At 52.2% G+C, this 20,371-nt stretch overlaps 1 protein-coding gene across 1 annotated transcript in view; it reads right to left on the bottom strand.

The window, feature by feature from the left end:
* LOC140899603 (angiopoietin-related protein 6-like) overlaps positions 1-19,720 on the bottom strand; it is a 36,374-nt gene extending 16,654 nt beyond the window's left edge. Inside the window, exon 1 of the mRNA XM_073315393.1 lies at positions 18,295-19,720. Within this exon, the coding sequence (XP_073171494.1) occupies positions 18,295-18,841 (547 nt within the window). The 5' untranslated portion in view covers positions 18,842-19,720. The remainder of the gene's footprint in view (positions 1-18,294) is intronic.
* Positions 19,721-20,371: the final 651 nt, after the last annotated feature.

The raw sequence follows: 20,371 nt of genomic DNA, 5'->3' as shown, positions 1-20,371 counted from the left end.
CCATAGTACAGACATTTGCTATGAAGTGGTTTAAAATTCAATATCTAAGTCACAGTGTGTTTTAACACAGGACATATCACTGTGCAATATTTAAAGAGTGAAAGCTGCATATGGTCAATCATTTAATTTTGTCATAACAAGAAATAACAACTGTTTTGTTACCATAGATATACACAGAAATATGGACTGAATCTTAGAATCATAGAATATCAGGGTTGGAAGGGACCTCAGGAGGTCATCTAGTTCAACCCCCTGCTCAAAGCAGGACCAATCCCCAACTAAATCATCCCAGCCAGGGCTTTGTCAAGCCTGACCTTAAAAACTTCTAAGGAAGAAGATTCCACCACCTCCCTAGGTAACGCATTCCAGTGTTTCACCATGCTCCTAGTGAAAAAGTTTTTCCTAATATCCAACCTAAACCTCCCCCACTGCAACTTGAGACCATTACTCCTTGTTCTGTCATCTGCTACCACTGAGAACAGTCTAGAGCCATCCTCTTTGGAACCCCCTTTCAGGTAGTTGAAAGCAGCTATCAAATCCCCCCTCATTCTTCTCTTCCACAGACTAAACAATCCCAGTTCTCTCAGCTTCTCCTCATAAGTCATGTGTTCCAGTCCCCTAATCATTTTTGCTGCCCTCCGCTGGACTCTTTCCAATTTTTCCACACCCTTCTTGTAGTGTGGGGCCCAAAACTGGACACAGTACTCCAGATGAGGCCTCACCAATGTCGAATAGAGGGGAACGATCATGTCCCTCGATCTGCTGGCAATGTCCCTACGTATACATCCCAAAATGCCATTGGCCTTCTTGGCAACAAGGGCACACTGTTGACTCATATCCAGCTTCTCGTCCACTGTAACCCCTAGGTCCTTTTCTGAAGAACTGCTGCTGAGCCATTCGGTCCCTAGTCTGTAGTAGTGCATGGGGTTCTTCCGTCCTAAGTGCAGGACTGTGCACTTGTCCTTGTTGAAGCTCATCAGATTTCTTTTGGCCCAATCCTCTAATTTGTCTAGGGCCCTCTGTATCCTATCCCTACCCTCCAGCGTATCTACCTCTCCTCCCAGTTTAGTGTCATCTGCAAACTTGCTGAGAGTGCAATCCACACCATCCTCCAGATCATTAATGAAGATTAACCGGATGCAGGGGTATGCCCACAAGTGGACAGCTGGGGCCCAAGCTAAAGAGGACCTGATTGACCTAATCGTACTGGAGCAACTGTATGAACAGTGCCCTTCCGACCTGAGGCTGTGGTTGGTGGACAAAAAGCTCAAGAACCCCCAGCACGCAGGGCAGCTGGCTGACGAGTTTGTGAACAGTCGGTCAGGGCGTAGCAGGGAGGAGTCCCAAACGAACAGGCCCCCCCTGATGCAGAGAGAGAGTCACCAGGGGGACTCCCAGCGGGGAAATAGGGAGAACCCCCTCCAAAGGGGAACGCCTGGCGTCGGGCCCCTCCGACCTGCTCGAGGGGACCAACATGACCTGAGCTGCTATCACTGTGGCCAGAGAGGCCACGTACGGACCCAGTGCCCCGGGCTCAGGGACAAACTGAGCAGACCCAACCTACCCAGGGTTAACTGGGTAGGGACCCAGCTGGACAAGGGGCAGACGACCCAGGAAAGGGGGCCTACCAGTTTACCACCTGCTCAGGAGGGAAGAGTACCCCAGGCCAGCTCCGCCAGAGGGCTGGAGGCTCTGGACTCAGGGTGCTCGGTTTACAGGGTGGGCGCGGGGCTGTCCCTCCGGAGAGAGTGCCTTGTTCCCCTGGAGGTGGATGGGAGGAAGGTCAATGGATACTGGGATATGGGCGCGGAGGTGACGCTGGCCCGGCCTGAGGTGGTGGCCCCAGATCGGGTGGTGCCCAACACCTACCTGACCCTGACAGGGGTGGGCGGGACCCCATTTAAGGTGCCTGTGGCAAGGGTACAACTGAAATGGGGGGCCAAGGAGGGCCCCAAGGATGTGGGGGTACACCACCATTTGCCCACTGAAGTTTTGATGGTGGGAGACCTAGTGGACTGGCCAAGCAAGCCCCAGACCGCCCTGGTTGTGACGCGTAGCCAGAGCCGGCGAGGGGCACTGCGCCCTGACCTTGGGGAGGGTACCACACCGGAGGCGCAGGACCCTTCCCTGGGGGGGAGGGAGCGCCGAGGGGCACGGCTCAGAGAGGCTGAGGCCTCAGACCTGGCCACTGAGGGGGAACCAGGCCCCGTCCCTTCCCCAGCCGCTGAGTTCCAGGCCGAGTTGAGGAAAGATCCCTCCTTGCGGAAGCTCAGGGACCTGGCCGACCTCGGTGTGGTACGGACCATGAGGAGAGGCTGCCAGGAGAGGTTCCTGTGGGAGAAGAGGTTCCTGTACCGAGAATGGGCTCCCACAAGGGAAGTAGAGTCCTGTGGGATCAGGAGGCAGCTGGTGGTCCCCCAGAAGTATCGCCGCAAGCTACTGTACCTGGCCCATGACATCCCCCTCGCAGGGCACCAGGGAATCCGGCGCACCCGGCAGAGGTTGCTACAGAACTTTTACTGGCCCGGGGTCTTTACCACGGACCGGCAGTATTGCCGATCCTGTGACCCCTGTCAGAGGGTGGGGAAGGCCCGGGACAAGGGGAAAGCGGCTTTGAGACCTTTGCCCATCATAGAGGAGCCTTTCCAGAAGGTGGCCATGGACATCGTGGGGCCTCTCAGCAAGACGACCCGGTCGGGGAAGAAATACATTCTGGTGGTGGTAGATTTTGCCACCCGCTACCCCGAGGCAGTGCCCTTAGCTTCCATTGAAGCCGACACTGTGGCAGATGTGCTCCTGACCATTTTCAGCCGAGTGGGGTTCCCCAAGGAAGTCTTGACAGACCAAGGCTGGACGAGCTCCTAGACAAGCTGGGAGGAGCTCGGTATCTTACCACCATGGACCTTACAAAGGGCTACTGGCAAGTGCCACTGGATGCAGATGCCCGACTGAAATCGGCCTTTATCACCCCTCTGGGGCTCTATGAGTTCCTGACCCTGCCTTTCGGCCTGAAGGGAGCGCCGGCCACCTTCCAGCGCCTAGTGGACCAGCTACTGAGGGGGATGGAGAGTTTTGCCGTGGTGTATATTGATGACATCTGTGTCTTTAGCCAGACCTGGGAGGACCACGTGTCCCAGGTTAGACAAGTGCTGGACCGACTCCAGGGGGCTGGGCTGACTGTAAAAGCAGAGAAGTGCAAGGTGGGGATGGCGGAAGTATCTTACCTGGGCCATCGGGTGGGGAGCGGCCGCCTAAAGCCAGAACCAGCCAAGGTGGAGGTGATCAGAGACTGGCCCGCTCCCCACACCAAAAAGCAGGTCCAAGCCTTTATTGGGATGGCAGGATACTACCGAAGATTTGTGCCCCACTTTAGCGCCATAGCCACCCCCATCACTGAGCTATGCAAGAAGGGGAAGCCAGACAAGGTGGTCTGGACCGAGCAGTGCCAGGAGGCTTTCCGGGCGCTGAAGGAGGCTCTGGTCAGTGGCCCAGTCCTGGCAAACCCAGACTTTGACAAGCCCTTTGTGGTGTTCACCGACGCCTCCGACACGGGACTGGGGGCAGTGTTAATGCAGGAGGATGAAAAGGGGGAGACACACCCCATCGTGTACCTGAGCAAGAAGTTGCTACCCCGGGAGCAACACTACGCGGCCATCGAGAAGGAGTGCCTGGCCATGGTGTGGGCCCTCAAGAAACTAGAGCCCTATCTCTTCGGGTGACACTTCACCGTCTACACCGACCACTCTCCCCTGACCTGGCTGCACCAGATGAAAGGAGCCAACGCCAAGCTCCTGAGATGGAGCCTGTTCCTGCAGGATTACGACACGGAGGTGGTCCATGTGAAAGGAAGTGCCAACATGATAGCGGATGTGCTGTCCCGGAGAGGGGGCCCCGAACTTCCCCAGGTCACTGGTCACAGTGACCCCGCTCAGTTCAGTCTCGAAGGGGGGAGAGATGTGGCGATGTGACGCAGCAGGGAGAGGGGAGTGTTGACCTGGGAATGTGCCCTGGGGATGGGAGACCTGAGAGCCTGTCACCTGAGCCAGGAGGGGGAGGGGGAGGTAACACCTCTGCCCGGGACTGCAGCAGGGAACCTGCTGGGTGGGTTTAGTTTTCAGTTTGGGGCTGGGTGGAGGAACGCAGGGAACCCCAGGGCTGGGGTCTAAGCTCCCTGCTCCCCCAGAAGGACGTGATTGAGGGGTCCTGGTTGTACCCACAAGCTCTGTTGTGGACTGTGTTCCTGTTGTCCAATAAACCTTCTGTTTTACTGGCTGGCTGAGAGTCTCAGTGGATCCCAGGAAGAGGGGTGCAGGGCCTGGACTCCCCCACACTCCGTGACACCCCCACTTTCACAGGCCTTGGGACGCAGGCCAGTCCTTGCCCACAGACAACCCGCCAACCTGAAGCATATTCTCACCAGCAACGACACACCGCACCATAGTAACTCTAACGCTAACTCTAACACCATGCAACAAACCTCGATGCCAACTCTGCCCACATATCTACACCAGCGACACCATCACAGGACCTAACCAGATCCACCACACCATCACCGGTTCATTCACCTGCACGTCCACCAATGTAATCTACGCCATCATGTGCCAGCAGTGCCCCTCTGCTATGTACATCGGCCAAACTGGACAGTCCCTATGTAAAAGGACAAATGGGCACAAATCAGATATTAGGAATGGCAATTTACAAAAACCTGTAGGAGAACACTTCAACCTCCCTGGACACACAATAGCAGATGTAAAGGTAGCCGTCCTGCAGCAGAAAAACTTCAGGACCAGACTTCAAAGAGAAACTGCTGAGCTTCAGTTCATTTGCAAATTGGACACCATCAGCTCAGGATTAAACACAGACTGTGACTGGCTCGCCAACGACAAAAACAGCGTCTCCTCCCGTGGTGTCACACCTCAACTGCTCAAAGAGGGCCTCATCCTCCCTGATTGAACTAACCTCGTTATCCTTAGCCTGATTCTTGCTTGCATATTTATATCTGCCTCTGGAAATTTCCACTACGTGCATCCGAGGAAGTGGGTATTCACCCACGGAAGCGTCTGCTCCCATATGTCTGTTAGTCTCTAAGGTGCCACCGGACTCTCTGCCGGTTTAATGAAAGTTAATCATAAAAAGACTGTGCTTGCCCATGACCAGAACACCGAGACTCCATGGTTCGGCTCCTAGCAATAGCCTCAGATATCCATGCAAATTGCATTATAAAAAACAAACAGACCTTGTGCTTCAGATACATCTGCTAGTTAACGATCAAAGTTTAAGGGTCTGGCTTGTTTACAAGAGCCACTATGTAATAATAATTAGCATTTTTAAAAGCCTGTTTATTCTGTTGCTTATAAAACCTTTGGACACTTGAAAATATCCCCCATCTCTTTCGATTATGGTAAGCACAGCCGCAGCCAGAGCAACATCCCAGTATCTCGCTAGCTTGCACAGAGCCAGCTGCAATGTGAAACTGGCTAGAGGGATCGATGCAGCAGGACACAGGCTGAGCCTAATTGACATCCCTCTGTATGAAGGGCAGAAGGGATTTAGATGTGGAAGGGGTTGCAGTGGAGAACAGACAATGATCAAGCATGAAATGTGTGCAGAAAATACAGTCTACTAACCCTACGTGAAAGGGTCATCTGGTCCTCATCAGTGAATGAGTTTGATCCCCCTGCTTTAGTGATGATGATGATGATACAGATGAGTTATAGAAACAGTTCAGGTCAAATTGTGAAGGGCACAAGAGCAAACTATTTCACTGTGTAGGAAAGATAGGAAGTCTGGCAAGAGACCACCAGGCAATCTTCAATGATTTAAAGCTCAAAAAAGAGTCCTACAAAAAGGGGGAAATGGGTCAAATTACAAAGGATGAATATAAACAAACAACACAAGCACACAGAGACAAAATTAGCAAAGCCAAGGCACAAAATGAGATTAAGCTAAGGGTAACAAGAAAATATTCTACAACTACATTAGAAGCAAGAGGAAGACTAAGGACAGGGTGGGCCAATTACTAAATGAGGGGTGGGGGGAAAACAGTAACAGAAAATGTGGAAATGGCAGAGGTGCAAAATGACTTTTTTGTTTCAGTTTTCACCAAAAAGTTTAGCAGGAATCAGACACCTAACAGAGTGAATGCCAATGAAAATGAGGTAGCCTCTGAGGTTAAAATAGGGAAAGAACTAGAGACAAGTTAGAGGTCTTCAAGTCACCAGGGCCTGATGAAATACATCCTAGAATACTCAAGGAGCTGACTGAGGAGAAAGCTGAGCCATTAGCGATTATCTTTGAAAACTCACGGAAGATGGGAGAGATCCCAAGGGAATGGAAGAGGGCAAATCTAGTGCCCATCTATAAAAAGGGGAATAAGGACAACTTGGGGAATTACAGACCAGTCAGCTTAACTTCTGTACCCGGAAAGATAATGGAGCAAATAATCAAATCAATTTTCAAACTCCTAGAAGATAATAAGGTGATAAGTAACCATCAGCATGGATTTGTCAAGAACAAATCATGTCAAACCAACCTAATAACTTTCTTTGACAGGGTAACAAGCCTTCTGAAGAGGGGGAAGCCATAGATGTGGTATATCTTGACTTTAGTAAGGCTTTTGTTACTGTCTTGCATTGCCCTTCTCATAAATAAACTAGGGAAATATAGCCTAGATGGAGCTACTATAATGTGGGTGTATAACTGGTTAGAAAACTGTTCCCAGAGAGTGGTTCACAGATAAGCTGGAAGGACATATCGAGAGGGGTCCTGCAGGGATTGGTCCTGGGTCTGGTTCTGGTCAGTATCTTCAATGATTTGGATAATTACATAGAAAGTACACTTATAAAGTTTGCAGATGATACCAAGCTGGGAGGGGTTGCAAGTGCTTTGGAGGACAGGACTAAAATTCAAAATGATCTGGGCAAACTGGAGAAATGGTCTGAAGTAAATAGGATGACATTCAATAAGGACAAATGCAAAGTACTCCGCTTAGGAAAGAACAATCAGTTCCACACATAGAAAATGGGAAATGACTGCCTAGGAAGGAGTACTGTGGAAAGAGATCTGGGGGTCAGAGCGGATCACAAGCTAAATATGAGTCAACAGTGTAACACTGTGGCAAAAAAAGCAAACATCATTCTGGGATGTATTAGCAGGAGTGTTGTAAGCAAGACACAAAAAGTAATTCTTCTGCTCTACTCCATGCTGATTAGGCCTCAGCTGGAGTATTGTGTCCAGTTCTGGGTGTCACATTTCAGGAAAGATGTGGACAAATTGGAGAGAGTCCAGAGAAGAGCAACAAAAATTATTAAAGGTCTAGAAAACATGACCTATGAGGGAAGATTGAAAGAAAATGGGTTTGTTTAGTCTGGAGAAGAGAAGGGGGGGCAGAGGGGGGAGACGACATGGTAAGTTTCAAGTACATAAAATGTTGTTACAAGGAGGAAGGAGAAAAATTGTTCTTCTTAACCTTTGAGGATAAAAGCAATGGGTTTAAATTGCATCAAGGAAGGTTTAGGTTGGACATCAGGAAAACTTCCTGTCAGGGTGGTTAAGCACTGGAATAAATTGCCTAGGGAGGTTGTGGAATCTCCATCATTGGAGATTTTTAAGAGCAGGTTGGACAAACACCTGTCAGGGATGGTCTAGATAATACTTAATCCTGCCTTGAGTGCAGGGGACTGGACTAGACTACCTCTTGGGGTCCCTTCCAGTCCTACCCTTCTATGACGAATAAATCCTACTCGGCTTTGAAAACCGGCAGCACTATAAATCCTGGCTGGGGAGCATTAGCTCCTGAAGAGTGGACAAGTCTGCCAGGGTCTGGCTCCGTTGGACTCACTGGGCAGCGCTCTCAGCGTGAAGCAGCAGTGCTGAAGCCCCTGTAGCTCAGTCTAGGAGGCAGTGAGACTGCAGGGCCTACCCTGAAGGAAGAGTGAGATCCTTTGGGAGTCTGGCACACTGAAGGAGTTCCTCCAAGAGACTTCAAAAGCTGGGGGCATAGCACTGATCTTGTGGCTCCATGACAAGTACATACACGCAAGGGGACCAAATTCAGGCTGCACTGGCAACCTTAATTCTGGCCTTTCCTAACTTTTGAGTGCATGACTTTGTGACCTTAATGTGCTTTGAATGTAGTTTGTGGGTGTAATTTCCTAGATTTTTTAAAAAAGCAATATGAAAAAACAGAAATTCCACCATGTGCCATCATACCAGCCCCCACATGGGTTATCAGCAGGGACCTCTAGATCCACTGCACAGACCTCTGCCACTTGAGATAACAGAGTAACTGGTAGCAGTAGTAGGCTGTCATCCTCTATGTGGACCAGCACTAGAGGGGTATGGGATTTTGGCAGTGGGTTTCACAGATACTGCTGACAGCAGAGGAATGGTGGGTTCCACTTCAGCCTCTGGATGAGAGTGTTCTTGTGGTAACAGACCCCTCAAGCTTGATCCCTTCTGCCCTATCCCCTCCAACCTGTCCCTGTCTCCTACTCACCTCCTATGTCTTCATTCCAGTCCCATTCTTTTTGCCTACACCATCTCAGTCTCCACTCCTTAGGCTTCTCATCCCAGGCCCAGTCTCCTTGCCCAGCAAGTTTTAGTCTCCCCATCCCTGGCTCCTCGTTCCCAGTCATCTTTCCCTTTCACCCCCATTTCCACACCACACTGGCTTCCAATTCCAGGGTCCTGCCCAGGCTCCTCTTCAAATCTCAGACTCCATCCTCCTTGTCCCAGTCTCTTTGTCCAGCCAGCCCCAGGTCTCCCCAAAAAACTCATCAGACTGGCATCCTCTCCCCCACAGTACCCCCCATTTCCCTTGGACTGCCAGTCCCACACTTCCCCTCCCCCAACTCCCAGTTGCAGCCTTTTTCCCATCCCCCAGAGGCTCCTTGATCCCATCCACCCCCCAGATCATAGAATCTCAGGGTTGGAAGGGACCTCAGGAGGTCATCTAGTCCAACCCCCTGCTCAGAGCAGGACCAATCCCCATTTTTGGCCCTAGATCCCTCAATGGCCCCCTCAAGGATTGAACTCAGAACCCTGGGTTTTGCAGGCCAAGGCTCAAACCACTGAGCTGCCCCTCCCCTCCCCTCCCCTCCCTAGGTCCAGCTTTTGTCTTCTCTGCATTTAAGTATTGTGGCTCCCTTCTCCATGCCCGGGCCCAGCAGTCACCCTGCTCTCAGTTCCAGTGTCTGCAGTCACCCCAGCCTGCAGCAACCTGGAGCAGCAGCAATTGCACATCACCAAAGACTCTTAGGCGAAGCGAGCAGCCATGGGGTAAGAGGGAAGGTCGCCTCGTGGATCAGTAACTGGTTAAAAGGCAGGAAACAAAGGGTAGGACGAAATGGTCCGTTTTCAGAATGGAGAGAGGTAAATGGTAATGTCCCCCAGGGGTCTGTACTGGGCCCAGTCCTATTCAACATATTCATAAATGACCTGGAAAAAGGGGTAAACAGCGAGGTGGCAAAATTTGCAGACGATACAAAATTACTCAAGATAGTTAAGTCCCAGGCAGACTGCGAAGAGTTACAAAGGGATCTCACAAAACTGGGTGAGTGGGCAACAAAATGGCGGATGAAATTCAATGTTAAATGCACGTGGCAAAATATGACCCCAACTATACATACAAAATGATGGGGCCTAAATTAGCTGCTACCCATGAAGAAAGAGATCTTGGAGTCACTTGCAGTACCCTGGAAGCTGTACTGCAAACGTATAAAAATCCTTCTCACTGTGCCTGTATCATCCTGAACCGCAGAATGCTGATTCTCCAGCTTCAGGAGTCTTAAAAATGATCTCCAGTCATCAATGGGACAGACACAACTGAATAGTGTAGCTGTCCTTAACATGTATCTAGACCAGAGGTGGGCAAACTATGGCCAGTGGGCCACATCCGGCCCGCAGGACTGTCCTGCCCAGCCCCTGAGCTCCTGGCCTGTGAGGCTCGCCCCCGGCCCCTCCCACACTGCTCTTCCTCCCACGCAGTTGGGCAGCGGGACTGCGAGTTCCTGCCACTCTGTGCAGCATGGTAAGGGGGTGGCGGTGGGGGAGGGTCCTGGGGGGCACTCAGGGGACGGGGGCGGTTAGGGGTAGGGAGTTCTGGGGGGCAGTCAGGGGACAGGGAGCCTGGGGGCGGTTGGATGGGGCAGAGGTTCTGGGGCAGTCAGGGGTTGGGGAACAGGGAGGGTTGGATAGGGCATGGGAGACCTGGGGGGCCTGTCAAGGGGCGGGGGTGTGGATAGGTTGGAGCAGTCAGGGTACAGGGAGCAGGGGGGGGTTAGATAAGGGGTGGGATTCCGGGGGGGGCAGTTTGGGGCAGAGGGGTCCCAGGAGGGGGCAGTCAGGGGACAAGGAGCAGGGGGGGTTGGATGGGTCGGGGGTTCTGAAGGGAACAATCAAGGGGTGGGAAGTGGAAGGGGACGAATAGGGGGCAGGGGCCAGGCTGTTTGGGGGGCACAGCCTTCTCTACCCAGCGTTCCATACAGTTTCGCACCCCAGTGTGGCCTTCGGGCCAAAAAGTTTGCCCACCCCTGATGTAGATCGTACCCGGGAACTAGATGTAAATAAGATTGTTGACAGCTTCATCCAGAAAGCTACAGTGAGACAATGTTTTTAAACTGGGACGTTAGTGAAGACAGCTTGTAGCTGATTGCAATTATTTTAATATACTGTAATTCATAATGTAATTACGTAATTCATAACAATTTAATCATTATTAAAATAAAGGTACCAATGACAGACACATTCAATCACTAGAATATGAAAGAAGTGTATAAATATGCTGAAAACTGCCCCAAACTGCAGAGCACCCCCTCCCACCCCAAAACACACACACACCTCTTCAAAAGCACCCACAGGCAAAAACAAAAGAGTGTCTATGTTGCATGCTATCCCCCTGTTAATGCAACCCAAGACTGCGTTTGCTTTTTTTGCTACCAGCACTGTTGACTCATGTTGAGATGTCTGATGAAGGAATAACAGACGGAGGAGTCTGAACAGAGGTAAAAAGGTCAATTAGTTAAAATAATATTCAGAAGTGATCTCAGAAGTGATAGACTAATTTTAATAAATGTTAAGATTCATTTGTTATTCACCTGTAAAATTCAACTGGATCTTTACACGTGAGCATAAATCGCACTTTATTTTTGCACTAACTAGTCTTCACAATATAAAGCTGTACTTCTTTCAGTGATGCGTTCGTAGTAACCCCAGTCCTGATCCACAGTGACAACACAATGATCACTTAGTGAACCAGTCTAGCTGATCTGCCCTGTTTTATGTTGAAGCTGGTAATCGCATTTATCAAGATTGGCTAGTGTGCTAATTGGAGAAAACCACAGGACTGAAAATTGACATTTAAAAAGTGAAAAATAGTGGAAATATCAGAATAGTCTGAAACATATTTCCATTTTTCTGATAGCAAACGTATTTGTTCCGAGGAGTAAGACCTAAAACGTGACTGCTGCATATTCATGTTTTAAAGTGTGAAAAATGTTTTAATTTTAAATGTAAAGGTATGGACACACAAATATTACATGATGATGATGTTTATTTTGGATGGTAGTTAAGATCCAGATGGAGGAGGCCTGAAGAAAAAAGAAGGGGGGTGGGACACAAACATCAAGTTAGGAGACAGCGGCTGTGAGCTGTAAGTAACACGCATGCATTAGTAACCATATGGTTGTACGCTCCCTATGTGACAGCGATTCAGACCACACCATTAAAGAAAAACACATCACACGTTTACAGAGGAGCCAGCTGCCTAGTCACTAATGTTAATTCTTATGTTTTGCCTGAAGGGAAAAAGCACTTCAGTACGTGTTTTATTTTGGTTGTAACTGGTTTACTCTCCAAGCCATGGAAAACCCCTCGCGTAGCTTGAGTATAAGAGTCGTCAGGGTGGAAAGTAAAATGGAGCTCTTACCGGTACGGGGCCAGCTCCGGCTCCCCTGGAAGGGGCGGGGCCTCGGGGGGAAGAGGCGGGGCTGGGATCAGCATCCCCCAGCCAGCTCATCTGCGCTGCCTGGCCCACGTCGCCCGGGGCTCCAGCAGCAATTTAAAGGGCCCAGGGCTGTGGCAGCGGCAGCCGGAGCCTTGGGCCCTTTTAAATTGCGGCCCTGGGCAGCTACTTCTTTTGCTCCTTCCCTCTTTCCCCCCCGTGGGCTGCCAGGGGGGGCAAAAGGGGCAACGACATTAAAGTGCTGCCACGGCACTGCTTTAATGTCGCTGCCCCTTGTGCGCCCCCTATCGGCGGCCCTGCCGGGTCGTCGCTGCCCCTTGTGCGCCCCCTATCGGCGGCCCTGCCGGGTCGTCGCTGCCCCTTGTGCGCCCCCTATCGGCGGCCCTGCCAGGTCGTCGCTGCCCCTTGTGCGCCCCCTATCGGCGGCCCTGCCGGGTCGTTGCTGCCCCTTGTGCGCCCCCTATCGGCGGCCCTGCCAGTAATGGCCGCCAATGTGGGGGCACAAAAGGGGCAGGAATGTAAAGAGCTGCTGCGGCAGCACTTTAAGCAGGACCCTTAAAGCGCTTTAAAGTCAACGGTAGGGCCAATACTGGCGGCTCCTTTTTACCGGTACTCCGTACCAGCCTGCACCCCCTTGCTTTCAACCCGAGAGTCATTTCTCTCTTGGCTTTGGTAAGCAGGGGTGAGCATTTCCATCTGGCACAAACAATCCCCCTGCCCCAAACTTTGTACAGAGGCCAGGAGAACGTCAGCACAGCTCCAGCAAAAACAGGTCGGGGCACCTCTTGGAGGGCAGCAAAGTGAACCCATGACAAGGCTGCTTCTACAAGCCACATAGGTGGGGGCTGGCGTGTCCGGGCAATGACGATGTGGATTTAAGACCTTCCTACCCTCGAAATCCAGGGACAAACTTTCTCTTATAGCAAGACACGCTTGGCACTGCTTATGGGAGCAAACTGCACCTCCATGAATCTCATGATTCATGTGTACTGCTCTAGCTTAGACCCACCGACCAGGTGTGGTTTGTAAGGTCTTTGGGGCAGGGACTGTCACGTACTGTATGTTTGTTCAGTGAAGAGCACAATGCAACCCCGACCCAACTGGACTCTACCCCTTACAGCAATATAAATGGTACATAGGACATTACACTACCTGGGTATCGCATGGGCATGCTCCACCATGGGCATCACCTCTAGGGCACGGTAGACTGTGGGTATTTGGTGTCTGAGTTGGCTATGCTATGCCCAGGGAATCCTCAGGGTCAGATTCAGCTCCTCTGTGCCAGCTGGGTGGTTCAAAGGGGCTTGAATCAGGCTCTAGGTACTTAGAACAGGAAGAGAGACATCCTCTCTCCAACTGGAACAAAGTTTTACTTCTATCACCCCACAGGGATGCTGTGAAGGGCTTGGAGATCCACAGATAAAAGGCACTGGCCAGAGACCATATAAACTATTATTGCCACGAATGGGCCCTGCATTGGGGTAGTGTTCCTGTGACATGAGCATATTGCAGTATAAGAGTCCCTGCCGTAAGAGTGATGCAACAAATGTAATTAGTTACGGATGCCAAAATCTAATGAACTGCTAAGCATATTTTATTTAGAATACAGCACGAGTCACTTAACCAGCTTCCATCTGGCATACAGACTACGTTAGACAAATGGGTTTACTAATGGGACGTTGCTGTGGACAGATTCATTTGCTAATGGCTAAATGTAACTTGGCAGTGTAAAGTCAAAGGACACCCACCTGTGGGCAGGGAGCAGGCCTGATGGGACCCCAGTCTCAGGTGTGAGTATTCATGTACTGGCTTCCAACAATAGCAGCGCACACCACACAGAGCGCCCCCAGGGCTTTGAAGAGGGTGGCTCGTGAAACCCAAACAGCGTCTTCTGGCAAAGAAAATGTTATGAAAAATTGTTAAAAAAAAATTCTATACATATATTTTTTTTCAGTGTATAAGGACAGGCCCCACCTCAAGTCCATTGTACCTTTACAGTCAATTCCCATTCTCAGATATAATCAACAAACAGAACCACACAGATTGCCACCCAAACTAATAGCCTGCCCAAAGTCTCAGGACCAGGAGCTCTCAGCTCACCCCTTCTTCTCGCTGCCTGGGGAAAGAGAAGGGGCTTGGCAACATGTGGGAAAGATTAACAAAGTCGGGATCTGGTGCAGCAAGGGAGAAGCAATCTCCAGAGTCAAGGAGCCCTTGCTGAGCATGCCCTGCCAGCCACCTGCCCGCATCAAAAGCCAGGGAACTCCTGCTGCAGGTTGGCTATTGATTGCAACGCCATCGTGATCACATGAGGAAAGAAGTCTCAGGTAACTGGGTTCAAAACCACTCAGAGCTTTAGAGCTGAAAACCAGCTCCTCAATCTGCATGTGTAAAGCATCGAGCAACCTGTTGAGAACCCAGAGCTTAGTGTTCTTTCCCCTTGGTCTGAAGCTCCACTGCAAACAATCTGGCAGCAATGTTTAGCACCAGTTTCAGTTTCCACGTTTCCTTAGGAGGCAGCCCCACAAAGAGCATGTTACAGCAGCCTAATCTAGAGATCACAAAGGTACAGATAATGGCCGTGGTCTCTTCATCCAAAAGAAATGCTCACCCACATCTTGCCAGGCATAGTTGGAAGAAACACTCTTAGCACAGCAGCTCCCTGGGAATCCATTAGCAGCCAAAGCTCTAACATGGCCTCTTAAGTTATGACCTCAGTTCACAAATGACAGACACACTCCCTCAATCAGCAGAGCTGACATAAGCCTCTCCACTTCCTCCTATTGCTTCCCCAAGCACCCAATAGAGCCTCCATGGACCACTCTACCCCTCTGTCCCAGTGGAGCTCTCTACAATAAGGGTAAAGCTTGCCTGAGCGGGAGATGGAGCTCTCTCAGGGGCTGGTCCGAGGCTGTGGAATGAACTTTTCCAGGAACTAAGGACCACCCCAGCCCTCTCCACCTTCTGCTCACAGTACAAGGAAAATGTCTTTGACTTTGCCTTCTCTAACGTCAACGTCTAGCCACATGGGTATATATTTAGTAATACAAAAACTCCAAACTAAAGCCCACTACTACACACCCTTCTCCCTGACAGGGGATGAGAGAATGGACATGTGATAGATGTAGGTCATGTGGTTTAATGTGCAACTGAAAGGAGCTCAGATACTACTGTGATAAGTGACTAGCCCTTGTCCCAAACCCCAACCTCCTGCACACATGGGGCCTTTTGTTCTTCGCCTCCACTAGGATTCAAAGTTACATCCAATTTATCAACCGGTCAGTGCATCTTGCTGTGAACACTTATGGTGTCAAACACAAGGACAGCAGAATGCTTCCCACTCTGCAAGGCTTGGCATTATTAGTTATTTGTATTGCAATAACACCTAGGGGCTAGAATTAAAGACCCACGTCCCACTGGGCTGGTAGCTGCCAAACCCAGAACAGAACGACAGACCTGCCCCAAGTGAACCCATGTGAACATAAAGATGACACAGTACAACGCCAGGCAGTTTGCTCGTGTCAGTCAGCCACAAAATGTTGAAGCCAGCAACGTTTCTGTGGCTCAGGGCTGATGAGGCAGCTCGTCCTCCTTGCTGCAGTCAGGCAGGTTATGAAGAGAGCAGCCTTCATTGGTACTATGAGCTCCACCCCTTCCTGCTTCTGCAGCAGGAAGGCAGGAGGTGGCTGTCTGTACTGCACCGAACATTCTCCTATTCACAGGTAGGGTTGCCAACTTTCTAATTGCAGAAAACCATACAACCTTGCCCCACCCCCTGCTCCTTCCCCAAGGCCTCAAACCTGCTCCACCCCTTCTACTAGGCCCCACTCCCGCAGACACCATTCCCCCTCCCTCCATCACTTGTGGTTCCCGGCCAACGCTCGGGGCTGGGGCAGCGCGCAAAGCCCCTATAGCCCCCTCTCCACCAATGAGCTGAACATGCTGGCCGCTTCCAGGAGCCCCACGGAGCTGGGCAGGGAGCCTACAGCCCTCCTGCGCTGCCAACCAGACTTTTAACAGCCTGGTCAGCAGTGCTGACCAGAGCCACCAGGGTCCCTTTTTGACTGTGTGTTCCAGTTGAACACTGGACATGTGGCAACCCTATTCACAGGTCCTTTCCTTGTGATTGGTTTGGGCAGCACTTTCATACTTACAAATTCGCACTAGGGTCAAGGGCGATGGCCAACAGTTGGCCATGGGCGCACTGCTTGTTGTGGATCCATAACGGCCTCTGGTGCAGGTACTTTCAGGGAGATTGGCAGATGGAGGAGGAAGATCAACTCCACGGTGAGTGGAAGATGCAGATCTTCAGACCCTGCATGCTAGCATGCAGGCAGCCTTTGCACATTAATGTGCACAAATTAATTAGTAAGGGGATTGTCTGTGCAGTCCCACTCTCTAAGAATGAGAGTTGGTCACAATACTGGTAAATCCCAATAATTGTGGGATAACTGGGCTAAAAAAATCAATAAAAATCACAGAATTGTAAAAAGAAATTGCAATTTCATCATAAATTTCAGGCACAGTTCTACATACAAACTTGAATAATTCACGTATTTGGAGGCTGGAACAGCAGAATTTGGCTTGAATCTTGAAATCAAGTTCATGGGAATAGTCCAATGACCTTCCTCCAACTTTACAATGGCTGTCTGAGTAATCTCTAACACCACAATCTCATCACTGTCTGGAAATCAAACCAAACACTGCCTGAAGGATCGTGAACAAAGAGTGCAAATAAAAGGGACAGTATTTAGTTAGGAGTTCTTGTTTATGGCAGTGGACGAGGCATAGGTGTTTTGCCCAATTTATTTGACATCTTCACTAATGACCTAGGAAAAGGGGTAAACTCTCCATTTATTAAACATGCAGAGCGTATTAAACAGGGAGCTGATGAAGCCAGGGCCACCTCCTAATAATGGTGACATTCCTACACAAAGGACACAGTCTGAGTAAACAGGCTCTTGCGCATCCACATTCTCATGGTCTGAGACAGACAATGAAAGGTAAGGGAATAGCTTTTAGTGGACCAACTTCTGCTGGGGAGCGAGACAAGTTTTGAAGATTACATAGAGCCGTTCTTCAGGTCTCAGGAACAGATTCCTCATACATCTCCTGAATGGTCCCTACATCAGGGCATGGGGCAAGAGTAGAAGCCAAAGACCTGCTTCCCCTCATAGGCCGATAGATACATGCCGTCCATGGACCCACTGGCCACATCCTTCTCCTCTACCCATCACACTCCCTCAGGGTTTGTCATCACTAGGAAGCGTCACTCGGTTCACACACCATTGTAGCAATCGAACTAGGTAAAATGCTGAGCATGGCAGTGGGCAGCACAGACAAGGAGGCCAAGTTGTGTTCAGCAGCTTGTCAGGTGGTGGGGGGTTAGTTAACCTCGCTCTTCGTGGCGTACAGCCACGACAAGATGACAGGATACTGAACTACCTGTTCTAGTCTACACTGATCACTCAGCATCACGTCAGCTACCTTGGCGCTTCAGACTCAAGCCGAAATACGATTCGATTACCCAATGAAAACCGGCCCTTGTTCGAGGAATCGCAGCATCCCAGAGATTCAGCCTGGCTGAGCTCTTGGCTGCTACAGGGTGGGGAAAGAAACAAACAGCAGATCCTGCCAGGCAGCCCTACTGAGAGACTACGGGGTGCCAGCAGAGAGCAGCGATGGGGCAGTAAATCCGGTGGGATTTTCAGTTCCGTGTCCAGGTTCCACTGGCACAAGTCTCGAGCACGTCCCTCAGCCCGGGATCACAGTCGCTCTTTGTCGCTAGGAGACAGAGGTCTTGGGGAATCAGAGCTTTCTCTGAAGATGAAATTGGCTACAGTGACAATACTCCGCCCTCCCCAGCACCTTCCACCTAAGGGCATGTCTACACTTCCGCTGCTACCGGGCCACAGCTGCCACGCTGCAGCTGGGCCACCGGGGCACCAGAGCGTAGATGCTTCCTACGCCCCCTAAAGGCCTCTTCCATGGGTGTCGATAATCCAGCTCTCCGGGGCAGTAGGGAGGTCCATGGGTGAACTCTTCCCTCCACCCAGCCCTGTCTACACTGGCGTGGGGCTGACCCCAGGACGGCGCTCAGGGCATCTCATTTTTCACGGCCCTGAGCAACACACGGCCAGGCCCGTCTAGTTTTTATGTGTAGAGCTGGCCTGAGAGCGCCTCCCAAAGGGGCCTCAGAGCCGGGCTCGGCGGCACGGCCAGGGAGAGGCCGCCCGCTCCGCGCCCCATGTCCCCACCCCGCCCTCAGCGCGCCAGGCCCGGCCCGGCCCCGGCCGCCCCCCGAGCCCCCGCCGGCCGAGCTCCCGCCGCACCTGGCTCTTCCCTCAGGGCCTCGCAAGCGGCTTTCTTGACCTCCAGGGCCCCCTCGGGCCGGCCGGGGCGGAACACGGCCGTGTGCACCTCGACCCGCGGCGCGGCGCCCGGCCCCGACGCCGGCGGCTGGAAGACCTCGAGGAGCAGCTCCTCCAGGCGGCGCCGCGCCTCCGCCTCCTCCTCCGGCCGGGGCTGCACGATCACCCCGACCAGGGCGGCGGGCGCGCCGCGGCTCTGCTCCCGCACGCCCCGCAGCACCTCCCGCAGCCGCTCGGCCCGGCCCCGCAGCGACGGGGCGCGGCACAGGAAGAAGACGAGCTGCCCGGCCGGCGGCGCGCTGGGCGGCGCGGGGCTGGCGGAGCGGCGGGCCACGGGCAGCACCTCGTGGGCGAAGGAGCTGAGCGCGGCCCGGGCGCGGTCCGCCTCCCACGTCTCGCCGGCCAGCAGCAGCACCTGCGTCCGCTGCACCACGGCCTGGAACTGCGCGTCCGGGCTCTCCCCGGGCTCGGCGGCGCCCGCCGGCCCCGCCTGCTCCTGCCGCTCCATGGCCGCCCGCCGCTGGGCCGGGGCCGCGGGGCCACGAGCTGCGCCCCCGGCCGTGTCACAATCGCACCCGGGAGGGGCGCGGCCGCTTGCCAAGGGCTCAGACTCTTCCCCTGGGGCCCCTCCATTCCCCGGGTGAAGAACACGGTCCCATTCTAACAGACAGCCCCTCTCCTACAACCCCCTGTCCCCCCTGGACAGGTCATATTCCCCTGGCCAGTTACCGGCCCCTGGATCCCGCGGGATGGCCTGGAGCCCAGTGACTAGCCGGTTGGTGCTGCTAGGGAGCAACGTAGGACAGGTCCCTCCCCATGTCGTCAGCGAGGGATCCCCAACTCATCACTAGGGCAGCTCCCTTTACAGTCCCTACCCTAGCTATGATTTAACACCAGTCCCCTGTCCTACGGGCTCCGGCCTGTACAGCTTCCCAAGAGAAGACACATTTGGGCAAGAGGCTGTGACAAGATTATTAAATGTGTTAAAAAGGAAAACTTTCCACCCTAGAGATTTTCTGTCCCACCGGAGCCTAAGCGCTGCACAAAACTAATGTGGACAAAAACCCCAAAGAAACCGGGGATTTTCCTCTCTCCATCTGGTGCTAGGACAAAGGTGCTGCAGCTTTACCCCTTAGCTTAGGCTCAGTCTGATCTCTTTGGAGAATGAGCTCCTGCCACTGAGAATACTTTGTTCCCCAAGCCTGACCTCGGGAAGCACAGCTGTCCTGGGGCGTTGTGAAGCCTGAGCTGATCTCTGACCTAATCAAGCCCCAGTTCACTGGGAGCAGCAGCTGAGCTCTGCTCTGAAATGAACTGGGCCTGGAGTCCAACCCAGTGTCCACCTCAGCCTTTAGTGCTAATGCTATAAGCAGCCTTGTTGCACAGGTAGGTGAGCTACAATACTGCCGGTTTTACCACAGAGCCCAAGAGCCCTAGTCAAGGAGCAGCCCCCCCCCCCCCCCCGTGCTAGGCCTGGTGCAAACACAGCAAAAGAGCAGCTAAATCAGGGTTCTCAGCCTTTTCCTTACTGAGCCCCCCCCCCCGCTATAAAAACTCCCCAGCCCAGCTGTGCCACACCCTGTTTTTCTGCATATAAAAGCCAGGACCGGCGTTAAAGGGTAGCAAGCAGGGCAGTTGCCCAGAGCCTCATGACACAGGGGCCACCGCAAAGCTAAGTTGTTCAGGCTTCAGCTTCAACCTTCGGTGGAGGGGCTCAGGGCCATGGGCTGCAGTCCTGCACCGTGGGGCTTTGGCTTTCTGCCCTGGGCCCTAGCAAGTCTAATGCCAGCCACGCTTGGCAGACCCCCTGAAACCTGCCCCCAGCCCCCTGGTTGAGATCCACTGAGCTAAATCATCCTGTGAAAGGATTGGGTGAAGCCCCTCGGCCAGGCGAAAATTATCTGTTCCCCTCTGCTGCAGCAATCTGCTTATCCAGGAAGGGGGGGCTTAGACTAGCAAGACTCCAAGGTTTTGCACCACCTTTACCATCTGTGGTCTGATGCCCTCAGTCATTGCCAATTTCCTCAAAATGTTTCCA

This window comes from Lepidochelys kempii, chromosome 17, assembly GCF_965140265.1.
Source record: "Lepidochelys kempii isolate rLepKem1 chromosome 17, rLepKem1.hap2, whole genome shotgun sequence".
In the NCBI taxonomy this organism is placed as follows: Eukaryota; Metazoa; Chordata; order Testudines; family Cheloniidae; genus Lepidochelys; species Lepidochelys kempii.
Note: the sequence above shows the minus strand (reverse complement) of the source record. Positions and strands in the feature narration are given on the sequence as shown.